We start from the raw sequence: 23,869 nt of genomic DNA on the forward strand, positions 1-23,869 counted from the left end.
ACCGAGGTGGAGCTGCAGTGACCTCCCCTGGCCTTGGGAGGCTGCCTGTCTTACTGTCTCAGATTTGCTCCTGGGCGCCAAGGGGAGATCTGAGCCCAGAAATCGGGGCCCTCTGCTGTGGGCAGGAGGGAGGTGCAGCATGGAGATTCTCGAAGCAAGGCCTCATGACCACATAGAGCAGCATCTCTAGGCAGTTCTTAAAATGCAGAGTCCCAGGCCTCAGAATGACTGAATTAGAATCTCTTGGGGCCCGGAGATCTGCATGGTTGGCATGCTCCCAGGTGATTCTGATGTACGCTGGAGGATCAGAACCTCTGAAGTGGGACAGGTCACCAGGGAACTTCACTTATAAAGGGCACACAGGTGTCAAGGAGGATATTGGTGCTTTGAACCTGGTTGTATTCATGCCTGAAAAGAGACTCTTGCTCTTTACAAAAACTGGGAATTTGCCCTCCAGGCAATCCAACAACCCCTTCAGACCACACTGCTTTCCCAGTCCCAGGAGCTAAAAATTGCCCTGCAATTCAGAGCACCCACCTGGCCCACCCTCCCCATGCCAGGATGAAACAAGAAGGGGCCTGGGGAGGATGTTGGGCAGGAAGCTGCCTTCACCAGTGCCCACTGAGTGCCAGGTTTTACCCGTGGGGTTTGATCTCTTCCTCTCGACAACCTCAGGAGGAGGGCATCTGTTTCCCCAGAAAAGATGAGGAAACGGGTAAGGGCAGCTAGTGTGTGGTGAGGCAGGAGTGGAGCCCATGTCTGTGGGACTCAAGAATCCTAGCTCTTTCTGAAGGTTCGTGGATCTGGGGTGGGGTGGTCTGTGCTGTGTTCCCCCGACTCAATGGGGGTGACTGCTGTTCACCTCATGGGTGTCACCTCAGCTCTACTTCCAGACCCCTCCAAACCTGCCCCTGGTGATGTCCTCCTGTTGGCATGGGTCCCCAGACGCCTGTCAAAGGGAGCAGTTTCCCTGGGCTTCTCCCCATGGGATCAACTTTGTGAGAATTGACGAGTGATTATGTTAAATGATAATTTTTAAAAGAGAGTATAATCATAACTCGCATACAAATATAAAATGAATACCTTCCAAACATTTTATTTAATTAATGAGAGAACCACTAAGATATTACCACTAGTTCATAGGAGAATTCAAAGTTCCTTACATACAGAGATGTAGAATGCTACAACAAGGCAGAATGCTAAAATGAATTTACAAACAGATGCAAAACTGGCTGAATACGATATTGTCTAATTGAAATACAATTGGACAAAATTCATTTGCCTGCCTTTGGACAAGAATCATTTGCATTGCTATCAGTTATCTACAACTTATAGAGTTGCAAAATAGCTCAAAGACAATAAGAGGCCAGAGACCCATAGAATCAGATAACCCAGAAGGCTGTGCTTAGACAGTACCTCATTTTGCATTGAAGACACCCAGTAATCTTTTTGATTCATTTCAAAGTCTTTCCAGAAGTAGGCCACAAATCTCACTCTGAGTTTTCTAGCAGCCAAGTCAAAGAGGAAACAGCTTCAAGATATAATGTTTATAATGACAGATATGTGCTAGTTGTTCTCCATATATTCAGCTTCTCATTGCATTGAGATGAGGTTCTCCTTCAGGGAACACTGTGAGGTAGAAAGCAACATCCTCAACAATATTACTACTACAAAGCAGTGGTAATCTGGTGTAGCTGCTTCCGTAGGCCAGGGCGGTGGTTCTCAAAGTGTGGTTCCAGACCCGCAGCATCAGCCTCACTTGGGAACTTGTTAGAAATGCACATTCTCAGGCTCCACCAAGACTTTGGGGGTGGGACCCAGCTCTCTGTGTTTTAACAAGCCTTCTGGATGATCCTGATGCAAGCTGAAGTTGGAGAATCATGGGACAAGGGTTCTCAACCCTGCCATCACATTAGAATTACCTGGAAAGTTTTAATACAATATCATGCCTGGGCCCCACCCCAAACCAATTACACCAGGACCCTTGGGTGCAGCACCCAGTTATGTATGTTTTAAAGCTCCCCAGATCATTACACTGTGCAGCCAGGAGGGAGGCCCACTGCCGCCTAGTCGTTTAATGGAAGATGAGGCCAAGAGACGTGCCATCTTCTGCTCTAGAGAAATCCAGACCTGCATTATGAGGCTTACGTGAGATAATGTGTGTTCCTTCCTTCCTTCCTTCGTGTCTTCAACACTGAGCTCTTACTATGTAGATAGCAGAGTCCAAGGCTCTGAGGAGGAAAAGGCACATTAGACACTATTGGTTCCTGATCTCAAGGAGTCAGTACCTAACAGGAACTCCGGGCAGGCGCGGGTGTTGGGGATGGTGACAGGGTGGTGGGGGTGGCCCTTGGTCATGCTGTATCCCCGTCTGATGCTGCTGCTCTTCTTGGCAGGCTGTGAGGGGCTTTGGGACAACATGAGCTGCTGGCCCTCCTCTGCGCTGGGACAGACTGTGGAAATGGAGTGCCCACGATTTCTCCAGATGCTCACAGGCCGAAATGGTAACCCTTCAGCCCAAGGGTCCTGGCTGAGAGACTGGGGGGTGGCTCCCTGGGTGGGGCCTTGGCCTGGAGGCATGAGGCCAGGGAAACTTCTCTGGGGACAAGTAGTGAGTGGAATGATGTGAGGGTCCTTGCTGGGGATTGGAAGCCTTGCTTGGGGGTTGTGGGGTGGGCTCACCTCTCAGGGTCCTAAGCAAGGGGGCAGGAGGCAGTGTCCTGAGGAAGCGATACAGGAGGCTGGGCTTGCTCCTCACTGCCCCACCCCCCCAGTTCGGGGCTCCCCACATTTCTTCCACATTTCTGCCTCCTTAGCAAGCAGGGCCCTTGCTCCAGCTCCTGTGTCTGGGTTTCGGCCTGGCATAGCCTGGCCTTCCAGAACACTTACTTCCTTTATGCCCATTCTGCCAGGCCCTGCTGATAAACTGTGCCCTCCCTGGAAGCCCCTGGCCTCACGGGGGATCTCTTGCCTGAGGAAAGCTGTAGTTTATAGGCATTTTCTTAATTTCAGGCAGGGAAGGAGGGTTGTCTCACACAGGGGGTACTACACTGGCTAGAGCTCGGTTATGTGCCAGGCATTTTTATATATGTGGACTCATTAGCCATCACAAGACCCCTGCAAATCACAGACCTTTCTCCCCCACTTGACCCAGTAGAGGGTAATAATAATAAGAGGGACTAAGAGGGGTCAGCAGTTTGCCTAAGGTTCAGAGCTAGGAGATGGAGAAACTAGGACTGAAACCTGGATTTCTCTGGTGATCTTCAAAACCCCAATCCCCAGCAAGTACCCCCACATCTTCAAAACTGGTGATCTGTCCTCGGGGCCACAGTGAAGGTGGGTCTACGGCCCCAGGGTGAGGGTGACCCTGGTAGAGGGTAGAGGCAAGGTGGTTTCATGACCTTTGTCCCCTGCCCTCAGTGGGGTCATTTAAAGTCTAAAGCCTGGCCTGGCCCTGCTGCCCCTCTCCCTTTATCCGTGAGGGGCAGGAATGGCTACCTGATGGGGCCCTTAAGAAGAATGAACAAAAAAGATGATTTAACACTAAACCCAGCAGCCTTCCGAAGCCAGGTAAGGAAAAGATGAGCAGCATGGAAACCCAGTCAGAGCAGTGTGGGAGAGGAGTGTAGATCCTTCACGCCATAGTTCTGTAGTACACATGGGCACACCAACACATGTGTGTGTGCACACACAGAGATTTGGGGACCACACTGCTGTAGCTCACCTGACGCCCACGACACAGGCATTGGAGGGGACCGGGGAGATGGGTTTGAATCCCACTCCTTCACTTACTGCTGGGGTTGTGCTAGCTGCTGAAGCAGATGAACCCCCCAAGTCTCGAAGCCTGCAGACCATGCCTGCCCACCTAAGTCCAAAATAGGTGCTCCTGATTCACAGGAAGCTCCTCTCTACACGGTGGTTCTGGTCTCCCGGCGCCTTTCTGCCTGCGGTCTCAACACACAGCTTTTGGGACGACTGGCAAAGGGAAAAGGACCCAGAGGATCACACGAGAGACTTTGAAGGAACAGGCCTGAAAGTGATACCGCTTCTGCCCACATGGTCTCTGCCAGAACTCAGCCATGTGGTGACTTGTCACTGTGAGGGACATGGGGACTGTGGTCCAGTGGGTGCCAGTCTCTGCCTCAGGGCCCAAGTTACTCATTGTCTCAGAGCCTCGATTTTCCTCACCTGTAAAATGGGGAGAATAAATAATACCAGTTCTGTATGGCTTTGCTTGGAAATATACTTTAAATATCTTCCTTTGTCCCTTGTCTCCCCCTCTTCTCTCTTCTTGTCCTCCCTTTCCTCCTCCAACATCCCCCCGCATGCACACACATGCCAGCAAACTCACCAACAGTCTTCACCTCCTGGCATGACCCTTCCATGCCTGTCCCTGGAGTCCGTGGAGCTCAGGACACAGGAGATTAATCCAAACATAGTTGACCTGAAGCAACACGCTGGTCAGGTGCAGGGCCAGGACTAGATCCTGGTCTCTGACTCCCTGTCCAGTGCCCCTCCCTGGCTGGCCAAGTTCTCCTGTTGGAGGGACTTGAAGCTCCTCTCCTCTCCCAGCCCTCCCTCCGCAGCCTTCCCAGAGTGCCAGTGCCTCTGCCCCCACCTCCCCCATCACCATCCCTCCTACCTTTCTGCAGAGAGGCCAGGCAGAACAGTGCTCATGGCCACATCCCTCTCCAGTCAATTGCTTGAACATCTGCCTGCCTCATTAACTAAAATCCCACTGTCTCCTTCCTGTCTCCCCAACCCTTTAATTGCTCAAGACCCATCCAGGGCCACCCAGGGGTACAGGGAAGTAAGCAGGGGTTCTACGCCGACCTCTGCTGCAGTTTCTTATTGCTGCCACATGGTGTCGCTGTGAGGCTGCAGGACCCTCCTCCTGCCCATCCACACTGAGGCCCTGCCTGCTGAGTGCTATGCAAAGGCCTGGCGGTGGGGGGATCATTTCACTCTGGGGGCCACTCTGCTCATACCCAGCCCCAGACCCAGGGCACCAGCCAGCCCAGAATCATGGCTCAGGACCAGTCCAGCCTCAGTTAGTCACTAAGAACCGTCCTCCCACCACTGCCTTCCCTCCCTGTAGATCCTCCTCGGGGTCTGATTAGATCCCAGCCCCTTTATCTCCTCTTAAGAAGGAAGGCTCCCCTCAGCTGTGTCCCACAGGATTCCAGGGCTCCCCACCCCAACCCAGGCAGGAGAGCCCAGTGAGGACAAGCTAATGTTCTGGACCCTTCCTTTTGAAAGAAGAAAATAATAATAACAAATTAATTCTTTTTCAGGGCACCTACCACATGGGCCCAGACAGGATGGGTGTCTGTGTGACTGGAGAAACTGCAGGCTGGATTCTGCCCCCAGATATTTTTCTGTTTGTGTGTGCCAGGGCCTCGAATGTTCCCTCAAGGATGCATTCCTTTGATTTTTAAAAGGGCACTGGTCTTCCAGAGTTTCTTATTAAAAAACACTTCCTGAGCAGGGTCAGGCCCTGGCCTTCTTTCCCTTCTGTCTAAGTGGGGATTGGAGCCTTAAAACAGTAGTGGTCCCTAACCTGATTAGGGTCCTGGGGCCTTTTGAAAATTGAGTGAAAGTTTTGGAGTGGCTCTTCCCCAAACTGCACATATGTAAATGCACAAAAATCCTGACTGTGCTTTCAGGGGCCCTTGAAGTGTACATTGACCTGCACCTGGGTAAGAACCCCTTACTGTTAGGAACTAAACCCACGGGAAGAGGGTGGGGTTGAAGTGACTCCGGAGAGAGCTCAACCCTTGTCTCCTCTGCAGTTCCGCCGAGGGCCCCGTCAGCAAAGGCCAAAGGGCCGCCTTGTTAGCTACTCTGGGCAGCTGGCCTGGATCACATGCAGCATCCTGCTGGGTCGGTGAAGAAAGGGCTCCAAAAGAGGCAGCCCCGCCTCTAGGCACATGCTGTCTGATAACCAGTTCTGGGCCCCAGGAAGTGTGTGCTCTTAATTCAGCTTCCCATCCCACCAGCCTGAATGTGACCACCATCCTTTCCTGTCTGACAGCCTAGCTCCCTTGACTCATTTACAGAAATCTTCCACCGCCTCCTAGATTCCAAGCCTCCAAGCCCCACCACTCCTGGTCTATTTTAGAAAGGCCGAAAGCAGAAGGGAGTAACACTGGCGTCTGTCCTGTGCCTGGCACCAGCTGGGCAGTTTCTGTGTGCTCTCATGTTTCCTGCTCAGTCCTGCAGTGGAGGTGGTTATTCCCATTTGGGACAGAGAAGTGATGCCCCTAAGGTCACACGGCAACCAAGAGGCAGTGCTGGGTTTCAAACTCAGATCTGGCTGGTTCTAAACCTGTACTCCAGGCCTTGTGAGCCCACATAGGTTGGGCTTGCCTAGAGCCTAAGGCCACTGTCTCCTGGTGCTAGAAGCCGCACGTGGGTCCGCAGGGAGAGGGCCAGTGATGGGGCACGTCCTGGCTGGGCACTCTGGCCCATTTCTGGGCCTTGGTCTTCTCGTAAGTAAAATAGGCCACCTCCTTCACTGGAGCACTATGAGGATTACATCAGAATCCGTACATAAAGCACTTAGCATAGTGGCTGGTTCTAGAAATCCCAGCCGTATTTGACCCTAAACCGGGTGAGCCAGTGGCCCAGACCCTGGGGCCTGAGGGAGAGGAGCATGCCTGGCCCAGCTGGGGTGGTTAAGGGGTCCCTGGACGGGGCAGGAGTTAGAGAAAAAGGATTGGGGGCTCCTGTCTGCATGGCTGTGATCACTCCTTGCAGCCCTGTAACAGCCACAGAGCCAGCCCGGACCGGAAGTTTGCCCTCCTTGGCAGCCCCGAGGAGAGGATGCAGCTGGGCCAGTCAGTCCAAGGAGGGAAACAACTCCTGGTGGCTTTCCAAGACTTCCTTCTCGTCTGGCAGCTCCCCTCCCCAGCCTTCAGGCTCCTGCTCTGAAGGCTCCTCGGGGCAAGCTCTTCCCTCTCCTCACGTAGAAAAGCGTAGAGCGGCTCTCCATCCCCACTCCTTTGCTTTTCTAGCCAGCCAGCAACCAGCAAAGGTTTGATGAGCGAGGGCGCTGGGCAGGTACTGGGGAGCCTCAGGAACCCATCCTCTGCTGGGGGAGGCAGGGAAGCCATGGTCGCCACTGCGTGAGGGGTGCAGGGTGCAGCCACGTGCTGGAGGTGCAGGGCGATAAGCTCTGTGGGGGTGACGGTGGGGGCTGCAGTTGTCTTGTGGTTCATAATGCAGAGGTGGGCCTTGTCACCGTGGCTAAAGGACTAATAACTCCATTCTGTCCCTTCCGTGAGGGGAGGCTGCCTGGGAAGTTTTATCTCAGTGCTACTCCAGTGATTTTCAGATGCTGGGAAGCAGGGTGTGAAGTTAGACATAAAATAGAACTTCCTTGGTGCAGAAGTAGTACCAGCAGCCTGAGAAAAGCTCATTATGGGGATGGCCGGGTCCTTGACAACCATGCCAGCTTCTGTGGGGGATCCACCCCTTAAATGGTAGCAGGACCTGAGAGTCCGAAAAGCGCCAGCAGCGGTGAGGAAGGGGTCAGTACGTAGTGTGTGGCTAAGCCTGTGGGCCCGAGCCTCAGGCTTCAGTCCCATTTCCCCCACCTACCAGGGTGTGTGTCTCAGTTTCCCCGACTGCAAAATGGGTGTAGTGTTTCCGTGTTACAATAGATTTTACTATGAAAGTGACAGTACCTGCCTCGTAGTCTTGTTGGGATTAAATGACTTAATACCTGTCGCACGTTTACAACAGTGCCTGGCACATAGCAATGACCATTATTACAGCAGAGCATGAAATCTTATAATTTGGTAAACACACAATCATTAGAGTGTGAGATCAACACTTTTTGGTTTAGGGGTGTGTAATCAAAATTTCTGGGGACTACTGTTCTTAAGCACTACATTCAGCTTCCTTAATCGTATGAGACACTACAATCCCTTGAAAAAGTAACGATGTCCTACTAGTATGAAGGTTTTATTATGATTCTGCAGTGAGCACCCATGTTGGGGGTGGGGGAGCAGCCCTCTGCTTTGGGAAAACCCTCAAAAATCCGGAAGTGGCACCTCAACCAGTGGGGGTGGAGGGTAGGGAGCGGTAGTTCCTTCTGGAGTGCTGAGTGACCTTGTTGCTGAGTTTGAAGCCTGGGGAGGGAAGGGCAAGGAGGGGACAGGCTCAGAGTGAAGTGGGCTGCAGTGGCACAGGGGTCTAAGAGACTCCTGGAGTGGGGCTAGGCCCTGAGCGCAACAAGCTGGGGTGGGGAGCAGGAACGGAAGTTCTGTGGGGGCCTGGGGTCTGGTTGAGAAGGGTTGTTGGGAGTATTGAATACTGTGACACGTGTCAATCAGCCTGCCTTGTCTCTGGAGCCCCCGTGCTTGGCACAGTGGGATGTGGGGGTGTGAGATGTGGGTGTGTAGGTGAGGCCAAGGGGACCCCGGGAGGGAGACAAGCAGTGCTTAGAGGCTGGGAGGGGTATTTGTTCAGGACCGGCCTGGTTTGTAGATGGAGGTATCAAGGATTAGCAGGTCTGTCTCTTTCTCTCACACACACACGCACACTCATCCGGGTCTTTGCCCCTTCTCGGACCATTTGCCTGCATACCTTTCCCACCACTTCTCCTGACTGACTCTTACATATTCTTGAAGGATCAACTGGGCCAACTGGGAGCTGACTGTGTGGTTCAGAGAAAGGTGGCCGGGGACAGAGTGACAGAAGGAAGCTCCGGGCTGCCCCTAAGGCATGGCCAGGGGTGCCCAGAAGACCTGGATGTCTGTCCCTGGTCCCCACCACTCACACACAGGATGCTTGGCACCCACAGGTTCCATGTTTCGAAACTGCACACAGGGCGGCTGGTCGGAAACCTTCCCCAGGCCTGACCTGGCCTGTGGGGTTAACGTGAATGACTCGTCCAACGAGAAGCGGGTAAGCCTGTCAACCCCCTCGGTTCTGGGATGGGGCCTGCAGGGTGAGAGGTCCCTGGGAGGGGGCAGAGTGGAGCCAGCCCAGGGCCAAGGTCAGGTGGCCTGGGGGCTGCCCGTCTCACCCACCCCTCCCCTGCTCATCGCCTGGGGTTCAGTGGGCTTCACTGCCCTGGTCTATCACCCGGAGATGACGGTCATGAAGACCATGGCACAGAGAGAACTGCCGTGTGCCACCGTGAGACTGGGGTGATTTAGTCATGAAACCAAAAGAGAAGTGACGTAGTGGCTAAATGCTCGGAGCCAGGCTCATGAGTCTGAACCCCGACCTGTGACCTGGGGGAGGCGGGGAGGACTTCTCTGTGCCTCGGCTTCTTCATCAGGAAAACGGGGTTAATAATAGTTCCGCCCTCACAGGCCTGTCAAGAGAACTAAGTGGGTTAATAAGTGGAAGTGCTGGGAAGGTGCCTGGCCATAGTAAGTGCTCAATGAACGTTTGCTCTCAAGGGAGTCAGAGGCTCTGAGGGGAAGGAGAGAGCCCGGCGCAGGGCAGCCCTGGTCTGAGAAAGAACGCTGTGAGCTGTGGGCTGAGCTTCTTCGGGTGCCTCTCAAGGCCCCCCCCTGAAGGCCCTCTGTGGCAGAGAACCCTTCCCTCCTCGCTTTTCCTGACTGATTGGTACACATCCTTCAAGACTCACTCCAGGGCCGGCCCTGTGGCTTAGCGGTTAAGTGTGCGCGCTCTGCTGCTGGCGGCCCGAGTTCGGATCCCGGGTGCGCACCGACACACTGCTTCTCTGGCCATGCTGAGGCTGCGTCCTACATACGGCAACTAGAAGGATGTGCAGCTATGACGTACAACTATCTACTGGGGCTTTGGGGAAAAAGAAATAAATTTAAAAAAATAAAAAATAAATAAATAAATAAATAAAGAGACTCACTCCAGCCCATCATCTCCGGAAAGCCCTTTCTTCCCCTCCCCACAGGAGGGGCTCCCTTAATGCTCCGTGTTGGCCTCCAGCTACTACTCACCATGGTATAGTAAATAATCAGCATGTGCCGTGTGCATCCACCTCTCTCACTAAAGCATCAGCTCCTCAAAGGCTTTCATTCACTCAACAAACATTGATTGAGCACCTTCTCTGGGCCGGGCATGAGTCTAGGCGCAGAGATAGAGCAGTGATGAATCAGAAAGAGGCTTACTCACTTCCAGGCCCCCAGTGCCCCCACAATGCCTGGCACCTGCAAAGGACCCAATAAATGTTTATCGATATACTGAACATCTACCGTGTGTCAGCTGCGTAATGCACAGTTACATTAAATCCTCAAAAGGATTCACTGTTAGCTCAGTATTTTCTCCATTTTGCAGATGAGGAAACTGAGGCTCAGAGGGGTTAAGGAACATGCTTAGAAAGCAGTGGAGGCAGGAGTCAAACCAAGTCTAGTTCCACAAAGAGCCAGTGCTTCATCCTCTGTCTTCTGCCACCTCCTCATTAAGATGTGTGCCCCCTGGGAGATGCACCTTAGCAGCGCCAAGAGCTAAAATCCCCAGCGGGAATACCATGGACAAGATTGCTTGTCCCTTGGAGGGTAAGGTAGGATGTTACAGAAGCATGGAGGGGGAGCAGCAGAATTTAGGGAGAAAGGATGAAGTTGGGAGGCAGATCATAGCCACCTCTGAGTTTTTTCGACAACTCCTCTCTCTATAGCCAATCAGTCTTGCTCTATACGAAGGAGATTGGTTGCGGGACCAAGATGGAGCGTGGAGTTTCTTCCCTCCCAGGGCTTGTCATTCAATTGGAGGAAACACATGAGGTCTTCAGATCTGGCCAGAGTGGACTAATTTAATAACGGGATCCAACAAGGATTGATCAGTGGGTACAGATGGTTTTGGAGGGGTCTTGGGTAGGCTCTGACTTCTGCAGATTACCATTTCTCTCATTGACTTATATGAAGACGGGGGCTTATGTGTAAAATTTGTAAAATCCATAAGATTAGGAGAGAACGTTCTTATGATGGGTAGCAGGATGGAGGTTCAAAAGGCTGCTTTGGGCTGCAAATAACAGAAATTTCCAACTGGCTTAATAAGCAAATGTGGCTCCTGTAACTAGGGGTGCAGAGAAAGGTGTCAGGACTCTGATGAAGCAGCACCGCAAAGCCACCAAGGACCAGGTCCTTTCTGTCTCTCCTGCATCCTGGTTGCTTCTTCCCAGGGCTGGCACCCCTCCCATTGTAAGACTTCCCAGGCCTGCCTGTCTGGGAGGAGGGACAGCCTGGCTTCCTACGGCTCCTTCCTAAGAGCAAGAAAACTTCTTACCCAAACCTCCGGCAAGCCTGTCCTCACATCTCATTGGCCCAAAGTGACTTGAGCCTGCCCACCCCTGGACCATCCCTGGCAGAGGGATGAGAGACATGATTGGCTTAGGCCTGCGATTCTCAAACTTTTTGGCCACGGGACCCTTTTACACTCTTATGAATTATTGAGGACCCCAAAGAGCTTCTGTTTTTGTGAGTTATATCTATGAAAACCACACATGAGAACTGTTGACTTAGACTAATTGGCTGTGAAAGAATGGAGCCTGGGGCTTTAGTTATGATGTTCATGGTAGAGTTGAAACTGTTAACATCCCAAAACTTGGAGCTGAAATTTAACAAAGATAAATGCAAAGTTCTGGACTTAACTCAGAAAATTAATTTTCCAAAAATAGTGGAAAGGAAACTTACCTTAGCTTCAGCTCACATAAAAAAATAAAATAAATAAAAATCACTAAGATTAGAAGGGTTTCCAGACATGATTCACTGGTCCCTGAATGCTGGTCTGTAAACTGGCACAAACTTTGTCATTTATTCTAAGATTTGAATCATCCTGATTTCTTATTGTTGAAATGTCTTTTTTTCTTTTAATCAAGTGATAGTGAAAATATGCATTTTTGGTTGTCTTTTTTCAACTTTTTACTTGGCACACACCACTCTATTTTTGACAAATGCAATAGTGGACTCAGTTTAGCAGAAAGACCAGGCACACCTGCCACTTGGGTAAATAAAATGCGGTTTGCTTACCTAGAGTAGAGGTTGGCAAACTACAGCCCTTGGGCCAAATCTGGCCCACCACTTGCTTTTGCAAATAAAGTTTTATTGAAACACAGCCACAGCCATTTGCACTACGATGGCAGAGTTGAGTAGTTGCAAAAGAGACTGAATGGCACCCAAAGCCTAAAATATTTACCATCTGTCCTTTTATGGAAAAAGCCTGCTGAGCCTTGATCTAGAGGATACAGGAAGAAGGGGGATACACAGCAGGGAGATAGGCAACTTGATCCAGGACAGATGGCAGTGAGGTGTCTGGACCCCAAATCATCTGGGGGTGGTGCACAGTTGCAGATGTCAGGGGCGGGGGCAGCGAGGTCATGTCAGGCCTCCTGGGACAGGGCTCTTTCTGGGTCAGACTTTAAAGACACAGGCAGGAACGGGTCTGCATGAGAGCTGGCCCAGGTGTCCTGAGGATCACCTGGCAGACAATGACCCCAGCCACAAGATGGTACAGAATATTCAGCCTGAACCCTTGTCACCGTGCCTCCTCATGCTGCCACAGGCTGGCCCAAACTGCTCCCGAACTGAGGGCTGCAAAACCAGGCATCCCTGGGAGTGAGGCTGAGGCCCTCAGCTCTGGGCCTGCACACGGCAAGATTGTAGGTTGACACACGGAGCGGGGGAAAATGAACATGCACTGAGTGTCTTCTAAGTGCCACGCATTTTCTAGATACTCTACCTGATGCCTTGTTTGTTTTTCCAACCAGCCTGCAAGGTAGATATTATCCCCATTTTGCAGATGAGGAATCTAAGGCTCAGAGAAGTTAAGTAATTTGCCCAAGGTCACACAGCTGGTGAGTACCAGTCCTGGGTCTGGAACCCTTGTCTCTTGGCTCCGAGCCTGTGTTCTTTCTTGGCAATCCACTCCTCTACCACCGTGGAGCAGGGGCCATTCTCTCCTCAAGGTCATTTTCATATGAACAGCTGTTTCCCTAACACTAGGTTTCCCTAACACTATTCTTGTGCCTATTTTTTTTTTTTAATTAATTACCCTGTTCTTCTGGTTATAAAATCGTACTTACCAACAGTAGAAAAATGAAAAGCATAGAAAAAATACAAATGAAAGTAACGACTCTATCTGCAAAATTATCACCCAAAGCTTACCGCTATGAACATCTGACACATCTCCTTACGGTCAATCATTTTTGATCTACAAAAAAGGGCAATTTCGTATAATTCAACCTAATCCTTTTTTTCGCTTGAGGAAGATTCGCCCTGAGCCAACATCTGTACCAATCTTCCTCTATTTTTTTTTTTTGTATGTGAGCTGCCACCACAGCATGGCTGTTGACCAGTGGTGTAGGTCCGAGCCCAGGAACCAAACCCTGGCCCCCAAGGTGGAGTACGTCAAACTTAACCACTAGGCCCGGGGGCCAGCCCCAAGCTAACACTTTTTTTTTTGCATATAACGGGAATCATACTGTACAGGTAAAATTTGTATTCTGCCTTTTCACTTAACATTATGTTCTTAGCATGTCATGATGTCTTTTAAAACTCCTGGTAAGCAGCATTTTAACAGTGGCATAACATTAAAATAATTTTGGTTTAAAATAATTTTGTTAACGATTCTTTTATTGTTGGACATTTGAGTGTTTTTCACAAATAGTTCTGTGATAAACATCTTTATATTGAAATATGTTTTTATGTCTCTGATTATTTCTTAGAATTAATCTCTAGAGGTAGGCGGGGGGTCAAAAGGAATGCATATTTCAAAGATTCTTGATACGTGCTACTTTCCAGAGAGAGTGAACGCATCTTCACTCCCACAATACCCTCACTATACCCTCATGGAATATTATTACTTTGAAATATTTGTTAATTTTGTTGGTAAAAAATGGTATAGCATTATTGTTTTAATTTTCATTTCCTTGATTCTTCTTAAGACTGTTGTACAATTTATTTTTTTGAACCTAAAAATTGCAGGCTTTTACATTTATCACAACATGTCACAATTTAATATTTTGCCCATTATTCCAGTCCCTTGAGATCTTTGTGAATGAAAGAGGAGCCGGTAGTGTGGCGTGGCTGCTTAGGTAAACGCCTGCTTGCATTAATAAGAGTGCAGTGTACAGATCGGGGGAGGTGATGATCCCATCCTACTTCTTCCTGGTCAGAGAACACATTGGAGCTTCTCAGCTATCTGATTCTGGGTATCTTATTTAAGGACATTGACAAACTGGAGTATATTACTTGAGCAAAATGGTGAAGGGTTGTGGAAAAGAGACTAAAGATACAGGGAATATTTAATGCTGAGAAAATACACGAGGGACGAATAGGCAGAATAGCTGTATTAAGAAATGACAGGCCTCTCTGGATGATCTTCATAACTTTTCTCTAAGTCTAAAAAACTATTCTAAAATGAAAAGTTTATTTTTAAAATAATGATGAACCTTCAGTACAAGACAAATTCAGTTTAAGTGGCTCCAGAAGCAGAAAAAGAACCAACAGGTACAATTTAAAAGTAATAGATTTTAACTTCACATGAGAAAAAATTATCTAATATTTTATACTGTTGTATACCAATTAACTTCCTTGAAAGGCAGTGAGCACCTTGTCCCTGGAGGTATTCAAGCAAAGGCTTGAATTCAGAGTGATGGTAAGGGGCCTTCTACATGGGATAGAAGTTTGAATTGGCATCAGATGATCCCCAAGATCTTTTCCAAAGTTAAGATGTTAGGAGTCTATGAATTGGTGTCCTTGGGGTATGAACAGAATAGCAGTCAGAGTTGAACCCCTTCAACCCCTGAAGCCTGAAGCAGGTCCACTCTGGGGCAGAAAAGGGCAGAGCCAGCCAGGTGGGCGAGTGGGGCTGACACACACCTGTCTCTCTCTGCAGCACGAGTACCTGCTGAAGCTGAAGGTCATGTACACCGTGGGCTATAGCTCCTCCCTGGTGATGCTCCTGGTCGCCCTCAGCATCCTCTGTGCTTTCCGGTGAGAACACGCTGCCAGCTCTCCGCCTCCCCAGCCTTCCCCGGGCGCAGACTTTGGGTCTCTTTTCATTGCTGAGGCCAGAGAGAGGAAGGTCTGCGTGGGCAACTTTATCACTTCTTGATCTGGGCAACTTTATCACTTCTTGATCTAAAGCTTACCTGTGGCAAAACATCGAAGTTCCCATGACCGTATTCATTCTTTCATTCATTCAACGTTTACTGAGCATTACTAAGAACTTACTGCACCAATTGCTTTAACATGTATTATTTCTAATTTTCACACAATGCTATGAGATAGGTATCATTACCCTCCATATTACAAGTGTATTAGCCAGACTCTTGGTTTCAAGAAACAGAAATCCACCTTAAAACAGCTTAAGAAAAATAAAAATGACCTGAACCACATAATTGACAAGTTCAGGGACATCTGGCTTCAGGCATGGCTGGATCTAGATGTTCAAAGCTATCAGCAGAACTAAGTCTGTCTCCCTCCATTTCTCCACTCTGCGTTGGCCTCATCCTCAGGCAGGCTTTCTTCAGGGGTGGCAGAGACAACCACCAGCAGCTGCAGGGGTACATTCTACCAGCTCAGCAACGCCAGGGCAAAGAGGGCCTCTTCCCCATTAGTTGCAATGAAAGTCCTGGGGGACTTCTTATAGGGCTGGCTTGGGTCGCATGCCCGACCCTGAGCCAATCATGCAGCCAGGGATGGGGAGGTCTGATTGGTCCGGTCTGAGGATGGGAGGGTGGAGTCACCCCTTCCCCAGAGCTGGAATGGTTCCCCATAAGAAAGCCTGGTTCTGGTCCCAGAAGACAGGGAACAAGTTACAGACTTCTGACCCCTGCAGCAGAGGAGGAAACCCAGGCTCTGGGAGGGGAAGAGGGTTGCTCAAGGTCGTGTAGCTCCTAAGTGGCAGAGCCTGGGTCTGATTTCTCCCCACAGCCTGTGTTCTTTCTCTGCCGCTCTCCCTCTCCCAAATGGTTGCGTGCCTCCCACACCACTCACTCTTCTTAACGATTCTGGGAGCTGAGATGGTGGTAGGTCAGAGCAGAATACAGCATTGCTCCTATACCCCCAGCTTTTTTTTTAATTGCAAAATGAGATAGGGTAGACTCGGCGTCTGGGGGCCCGGGTTCTCATTCAGGCTCTGCCAACAGAGATACAGAGAGCTGTGTGACCTGGAAAGCGCACTGGGGCAGGAGCGGGCCTGGCTGAGCCCCAGCCTCTCCTGACTCTGGTGCCCACGGCCCCACGTTCTTTCCCTCCAGGAGGCTCCACTGCACGCGCAACTACATCCACATGCACCTGTTTGTGTCGTTCATCCTGCGCGCCCTCTCCAACTTCATCAAGGATGCCGTGCTCTTCTCCTCGGACGATGTCACCCACTGCGATGCCCACAGGGTAACAGGCCCACATGCCCCAGGATGTGGCCAGGCCTGCCTGCCTCCCCCAGCCTAACTGTGGAAAGGTGGCAGCCCAGTTGTCCTTCCCCTGAGTCCATACTGAGGCGGCACTTAATGCCTAGGGTAAAGGGGCCAGCACTGGGGCTGGCAGGACGTTCGGGAGAATCCCGTGTCCCCACAGGCACAATTTAGGTCGCATATGAGAGCAGTGTGTTGGGAAGCCCATGGGGGCTGCTGTTCAACTCCCAGTGTCCGGGAGTGGATTCACCACTCTGGGAATTAGAAGCACAGAGAGACTCCTCTTTTCCCTAATCCTGCCAGGTCCCAGCTGTAGATAGATGACCAAGTCTAGGGAGGGTTGGGGTTGGTTGTAGGAAGAAAAGGGTGAGCATATGCCCGTGTGTCTGCATACACAGGTCTTCAGTAAAACAATCATGTTTTGTTAAATCTAAACCTCTTCCTCCTTCTGAATGCTGAGATGAGTCTTAGTTCATTGCAATATCACCCATGTGTCAGTTGGAAATCCCTTTTGCTGGACATACCAGAAAACTGCACATCAGTGGCTTGAACACATGGGTTTTTTTTCACACGTAAGCAGTCCACAGATGGGCAATCCAGAGGTGGCACAGTGGCTCCATGATGCCATGATGGACACAGTCATTTTCCCTCTTTCTGCTCTGCCATCCGTGATTCCATGCTTTACACTGCATGTTTGCAATATGGCTGCTGCAACCCCAGGCCTCATGTCCATGTTCCAGACAAGAAGGAGTAAAGTCAAGGTTAAACATTTTTTCTCTTTGGGAGGCTTTGCCTTTTCATTTGGGAAAGAATGCCTTCTCTGAGACTCCTATCTATGTCTCATTGGCTAGAACTGTGTCATGTGACCACACCTAACTGCGAAGGAAGCTGGGAGATTGTTTTTCGCTATGGTAGTCTCCATAGCAGAGGCAAGCAGGGAGAAAGGGACCAGAAATTGAGATTGCTTCAGTCAACCTGCCTGTGACTTCTCGCCACTCACATCTGTGATTCCTTACAGATCTGTTAACTTTGCATTGTTTATAGTTTTTAACGTGTGTGTGTGTGTGTGTGTGTGTGTGTGTGTGTATTCTCTGACGAAAACTGAGTGGCCCCTCAAGAAGGGCCCACGTGTCTCAGGGAGATTTCCAGGATGAAATAAGAGCAGGTGACCGGGAGTCAGGAGATTAAATTCAGGCCCCGCCCCGTCACCGACCAGCAGTGGAAAAGTCCAGCAACGTCCAGCAGGGAACCTTCTCAGCTTCCACTAAACATCAGACTCACAAGCCAACTCTGGGCCACGCCTGGAATCAGAGTCCATAGGAGGCCACAGGGCAGGCACACAGCTGGCCAGCAGGGCGGCACCAGGCCAATGACGGACATGTTCTTGTAGCAATCCATGCAGCAGCCCTCGAGCCATCCCAGGAGGTCCTCTCCCCAGGGGACAGCTCAGTGAAGGGAAAGGAGACCTCACAGGATGGATTTGGAGCTGTGCTGGCATACAAGCCTAATGCCCCACAAATCCATAGGCAGAGTTTCCAGGGATCCCTGCGAGGGACATGCCTGTTATAAGAGTCACTGCGTGAGGGAAGGCCAACACCGTGGCATCCCCATCAGGTATTTAGAGGTCTCCAGTGTACCAGCCAGGGGCCATTTTTACTAGAATCAATGTTGCCTTCTAACGTCGCTGGCATGTCCCTTCTTCATCTGTTTCCAGGGAAACTGAGCTTGGAAAGAATTTGTTAACTCTTTGCTCAGAAATCCTTTTTCTTCTCTAGGCCTCAGTTTCCTCATCTGAAAAATGGTGGAGTTGGGAGTTGGGCAGTATCTGACACAATTTTACAAGTGGCAGCCAGTTCCAGAATTTTTTGCACTTCCTGCTTCTGTGATGGCCCATTGACCATCTTGACCAAGGCTGTTGGCCTGTGGACTTCCACTCTCTAGAGGTTCTGTGGGCCTGGTCTTCTGATAGTGGAAGGCCACAGGGGATGGCCATGAGCCTCAGAGGCTTGCTCTGTAGCCTGGCCCCTGATCCCTCCCACACCCTGTCACTTCTTTTGGGGCTGGGCACCAAAGGGAAACCTGCAGGTCACCCAGCCTGCGACTCACCTGCCTCTCTCTGTCCAGGTGGGCTGTAAGCTGGTCATGGTCTTCTTCCAGTACTGCATCATGGCCAACTACGCCTGGCTGCTGGTGGAAGGCCTCTACCTTCACACACTCCTCATCATCTCCTTCTTCTCAGAGAGGAAGTGCCTCCAGGGATTTGTTGCCCTCGGCTGGGGTATGTTTCTCCATGGGTAGAGTGGCTGTGTGGTTTGGGAAAGGGCACTGAGCCAGAAGGATTTGGTTTCCAGTTCCAGCTCCACATTTAGTTAATGCTAACTTGTGTAATCTTAGACAAGTTGCTTGATGTTTAACTCTCTGGCCTCAGTTTATTAATCTGTCAAATGGGAAATACTAGCTAAAATTTAGCCCCAACTTCTGTCATCCAAAGCCTTTTACTGTTGGATACCACCCAACACTTGTTGCCTCATCTTTGTGACATTCTATTCATATGTCCTTATTCTCGTGTCTTTTCTGTAGGGTGCTTTTGACTGTAGGTGTCAGAAAATCTGCCCTAGATAGGTTTTAAACATAAAAGAAATTAATTGGCTCATATAACTGAAGAGTCCAGAGATCACCAACTTCAGATGCATCTGAGTCTAGCAGCTCAACAATGTTTCTTTCTGTCTTTCTACTTTGCTTCTGTAATATTAGCTTTCTTGTTAGGCTAGTGCTTCCAATGTAACTGCCAGCAGCTGCTGAGCTACTGGCTTCCTCGTTACATCTAATGAGAGAAAGAAGGAGGCTGTGTCCCAGCATTCTCAGCAAATATTCTGAGGTTCACTCTGATTGGACCAGCTTAAGTCTCATACACATCCTTGAACCAATCACAGAGGCCTGAGGGGATGGACTACACTGATGGACTTAAGCTACTTAAACCACATGACTTCCCAAAGGAAATCAGGATTCAGTTTCTAGGAAGGAGGGAAATGGTAGCAAGACAGCCAACTGCAGGCCCCATTACATTTCTTCCCCCTTTCCTTTCTGGTCAATGAAGATGATAACAATTCTCATTTCTTGGGCACTAACTATGTGCCAGGCATGAGCTCAGCGCTTTCCGTGGATTATTATTAATCATCAAAACAACCCCCAGAGGCCTCTCAGAGAAACCTCTGCTCAGATACGTGACGTAACTTGCTCAGGTCACACTGTAGACAAGGGCAGACCCAGGACTCAAACCAAGGTCTGTCTATTTCCAAAACCCCTTAACTCTTATTCTGCTATTAACAAACATCCATCTATCCATCCATTCATCTATCCACCCACCCATCCATCCACCCACCCATCCATCCATCCATCCACCCATCTACCCACCTATCCATCCATCCGTCCACGTGTCCACCCACCCATCCATCCATTCGTCCACCTGTCCACCCACCCATCCATCCATCCATCCACCCGTCCATCCATCCATCCATCCATCCATCCATCCATCCATCCATCCATCCATCCATTCATCCATTGCTCATTTGATAAACATATGTAAATTACCCACTGGGTTCTAGACAGAAAGCCAGGTTCCTGTGAGTGACTCACAGGTGTACAGGGATGGTCACGTGTATCAGCCATTTGCTTCATTTGGTTTCTTCTTGGTGCCTTTAATTAAGAAGAGCCCCTGCCAGGAATGCCCTCCACTGTCTTTTCTGCTTGTCTAAATCCGTGTGTGCAAGGGCCCTATCTCCTCATCGGAGAAGTCCATCGTGGAAGTCACCTGAGCTGGCAGAGCTGGCTGTGCCCTCCCGCTTCTGGACTTTGGCAGCCTGATTAGCACATGACCCTTGGCCAGCGGGAGCTGTAGGGCTCTGCTGATCTCTGGATATCTGCACAGGCCAGTAGTCCCAGAGTGTTTGGGGACCAGGGACTTGCCTTATGCAGCCGACTCTGCAAAAAAGCCCCGTTTGGAGCCCAACTCACTGAGCCTTGAATCCCAGATCTGCCAGGATTTCACCGTGTGAACATGGACCGTTTCATCATCTCTAGTATCAGGATCATAATTAATTCAACATTCTTTGAGCACTTCTGTGTGCTCAGAGGGGCTTATAGAGATTACAAAAAAACAAAACAAAACAGAAACAGTTCCATCACTCAAAGGGTTTGTAGTCTGGCGGGGAGACAAAATTGCGCTAAGTCTCTGTCACAGGTGTTCAGGAGGTTTAAATGAAGGTCGGCTCAGAAAGTCAGCAGCTCTCCAGCTGTGAGAGGCCCTTCTGTTGCAAAAGCGGGGCCCCTCCTCAATTTGTACTCAGCTCCTTTCCCCAGAGACAGGTTGCTTAAATGAGTACACGCCCCCTGTAAAACTTTGCAAAAAAAAATTTTTTTTTAAATAGAAGAAAATTACCCTAGTCCCATCTGTTGAACATTTTCTGGGGTTTCCTTCCAGACTTTTTTCCTACTCATGGTTTTCCCCACATAGTTGTGGTCATTTGGTATGCAGAATTTTGAATCTTGCTTCTTTCCATTAACACATAACCATGCTTTGTATTCTTTAAACTCTTCCATAAACATTTTTAACTACTCTGTGGATGTATTTAATCAAATACTTATTATTTGGACGTTTAGATTGTTTCTAATTTTTCACTATTATGAATAACACAATGATGAATATTTTATGAGCAAAGCTTATTCCATGTAATGTAGAATCCTAGAATTGAGATCACTGAGTTAGACGGAGTGAATATCTTTAAGGTTTTTAATACTTATACAAGCTTTTAATTTTTCAAGCTGACTGGGGTGTTAGTCTATGCCCAGAAAAGAGTGACACCTCTGGCTTTTATGGGGATGAACCCAGCTTCACTCACTGAGGGAACTTAAACTGGTGATTCTCCAATTGGTGCCGGCTTTGGGGTCACATGGAGGGCGTGTCAACCCCAGCTGGCTGAGCCGCACCCCGAATCTCTGAGCCAGTGGGCCAGGGGTGGAGCCAGAGACTGCCTTCTAACAAGGCTCCAAGGGACCTGGACATACTGGTCCAGGGGCCACACTGGGAACCCTTGTTTTGTCCGTGGCAAATTATCCTCAGAGACTGAGATTGTCTTTGCCAATAATTTATTTCACACAGCTTTGCTGTGGGAATTATAATTTATAATAGTAATACAGGCATACCTCGTTTTATTGTGCTTCATTTTATTGTGCTCTGCAGACACTGTTTTTCACAAATTGAAGGCCTCTGGTAACCCTTCATCGAACAAGTCTATCGGTGCCATTTTTCCATTTGCTCACTTCGTGTCTCTGTGTCACATTTTGATGATTCTTGCAATGTTTCAAACTTCTGCATTATTATTATATTTGTTATAGTGATCTGTGATCAGTGATCTTTGATGTTACTATTGTCATTGTTTTGGGGCGCCATCAACTGCACCCATATAAGACGGCTAACTTAATCGATAAATGTGTGTGTTCTGACTGCTCCACTGACCTGCCCTTCCCTCGTCTCTCTTCCTCTCCTCGGGCCACCCTATTCCCTGAGACACCACAATATTGAAATTAGGCCAGTTAATAACCCTTCAGTGGCCTCTAAGTGTCCGTGTGAAAGGAAGAGTTGCAGGTCTCTCACTTTAAATCAAAAGCTGAAAATAATTAAGCTTAGTAAGGAAGGCATGTCGAAAGCTGAGACAGGCTGAAAGCTAGGCCTCTTGTGCCAAACAGTTAGCTAAATTGTGAACGCAAAGGAAAAGTTCTTGAAGGAAATTAAAAGTGCTACTCCCGTGAACACATGAGTGATAAAAAAGCCAAACAGCCTCATTGCTGATATGGAGAAAGTTTTAGTGGTCTGGATAGAAGATCAAACCAGCCACAACACTGCCTTAAGCCACAGCCTAATCTCTCTTCAGTTCTGTGAAGGCTGAGAGAGGTGAGGAAGCTGCAGAGGAAACATTTGAAGCTAGCAGAGGGTGGTTCATAAGGTTTAAGGAAAGAAGCCGTCTCCATAACATAAAAGTGCAAGGTGAAGCAGCAAGTGCTGATGTAGAAGCTGCAGCAAGTTATCCAGAAGATCTAGCTAAGATACTTCATGAAGGCGGCTACACTAAACAATGGATTTTCAATGTAGATGAAACAGCCTTATACTGGAAGAAGATGCCATCTAGGACTTTCATAGCTAGAGAGGAGAAGTCAATGCCTGGCTTCAAAGGACAGGCTGACTCTCTTGTTAGGGGCTAATGCTGCTGGTGACTTTACGTTGAAGCCAATGCTCAGTTAATCTTCTGCAAATCCTAGGGCTCTTAAGAATTATGCCAAATCTACTCTGCCTATGTTCTATAAATGGAACAACAAATCCTGGATGACAGCACATCTGTTTACAACATGGTTTAAGCCCAGTGTTGAGACCTACTGCTCAGAAAAAAGGATTCAAACTATTACTGCTCCTTGACAATGCACCTGACCACCCAAGAGCTCTGATGGAGATGTACAATGAGATTAATGTTGTTTTCATATCTGCTAAAACAACATCCATTCTGCAGCCCGTGGATCAAGGAGTAATTTCAACTTTTAAGTCTTATTATTTTAGAAATCCATTTCATAAGGCTATAGCTCTCATAGATAGCGATTCCTCTGATGGATTTGGGCAAAGTTGAAAACCTCTGGATTTACCATTGTAGATGCCATTAAGAACATTCTTGATTCATGGGAAGAGGTTAAAATATCAACATTAACAGGAGTTTGGAAGATGATTCCAACCCTCATGGATGCCTTTGAAGGGTTCAAGACTTCAGTGGAGGAAGTAACTGCAAATGTGGTGGAAATAGCGAAAGAACTAGAATTAGAAGGAGATCCTGAAGGTGTGACTGAATTGCTGCAATCTCGTGATAAAACTTGAACAGATCAGGTGTTGCTTCTAATGGATGAGCAAAGAAAGTAGTTCCTTGAGACGGATTCTACTCCTGGTGAAGATGCTGTGAAGATCGTTGAAATGACAACAAAGGACTTAGGAAATTACCTAAACTTAGTTGATAAAGCAGCCGCAGGGTTTGAGAGGATTGACTCCAATTTTGAAAGAAGTTCTACTGTGGGTACAATGCTACTGAACAGCATCACGTGCTGCAGAGAAATCGTTCATGAAGGAAGAGTCAACTGATGTGACCAACTTCATCGTTGTCTTGTTTTAAGAAATTGCCACAGGAGGCCAGCCCGGTGGCACAGTGGTTAAATTTGTGTGCTCTGCTTCAGCAGCCCAGGGTTCACTGGTTCAGATCCTGGGGTCAGACCAGCTCACCGCTCATCAAGCCACGCTGAGGCGGCGTCCTCCATAGAGCAACTGGAAGGATGTACAACTAGGACATACAACTATCTACTGGGGGCTTTGGGGGAAAAAAAGGAAAAAAAGGAGGAAGATTGGCAATAGATGTTAGCTCAGGGCCAATCTTCCTCAAAAAAAAAAAAAGAAACATTGCTTAAAAAAAAAAGGAAGAAATTTCCACA

At 48.9% G+C, this 23,869-nt stretch overlaps 1 protein-coding gene across 1 annotated transcript in view; it reads left to right on the forward strand.

Moving 5' to 3' along the window:
* The first annotated feature begins 2,374 nt into the window (after positions 1-2,374).
* SCTR (secretin receptor) overlaps positions 2,375-23,869 on the forward strand; it is a 37,221-nt gene continuing 15,726 nt past the window's right edge. The window contains exons 1-5 of the mRNA XM_058548825.1: positions 2,375-2,504; positions 8,810-8,913; positions 14,833-14,930; positions 16,199-16,331; positions 18,476-18,629. Coding sequence (XP_058404808.1) covers positions 2,375-2,504; positions 8,810-8,913; positions 14,833-14,930; positions 16,199-16,331; positions 18,476-18,629 — 619 coding nt within the window. The remainder of the gene's footprint in view (positions 2,505-8,809; positions 8,914-14,832; positions 14,931-16,198; positions 16,332-18,475; positions 18,630-23,869) is intronic.

The sequence above is a fragment of the Diceros bicornis genome, chromosome 10, assembly GCF_020826845.1.
Source record: "Diceros bicornis minor isolate mBicDic1 chromosome 10, mDicBic1.mat.cur, whole genome shotgun sequence".
NCBI classification, from domain to species: domain Eukaryota; kingdom Metazoa; phylum Chordata; class Mammalia; order Perissodactyla; family Rhinocerotidae; genus Diceros; species Diceros bicornis.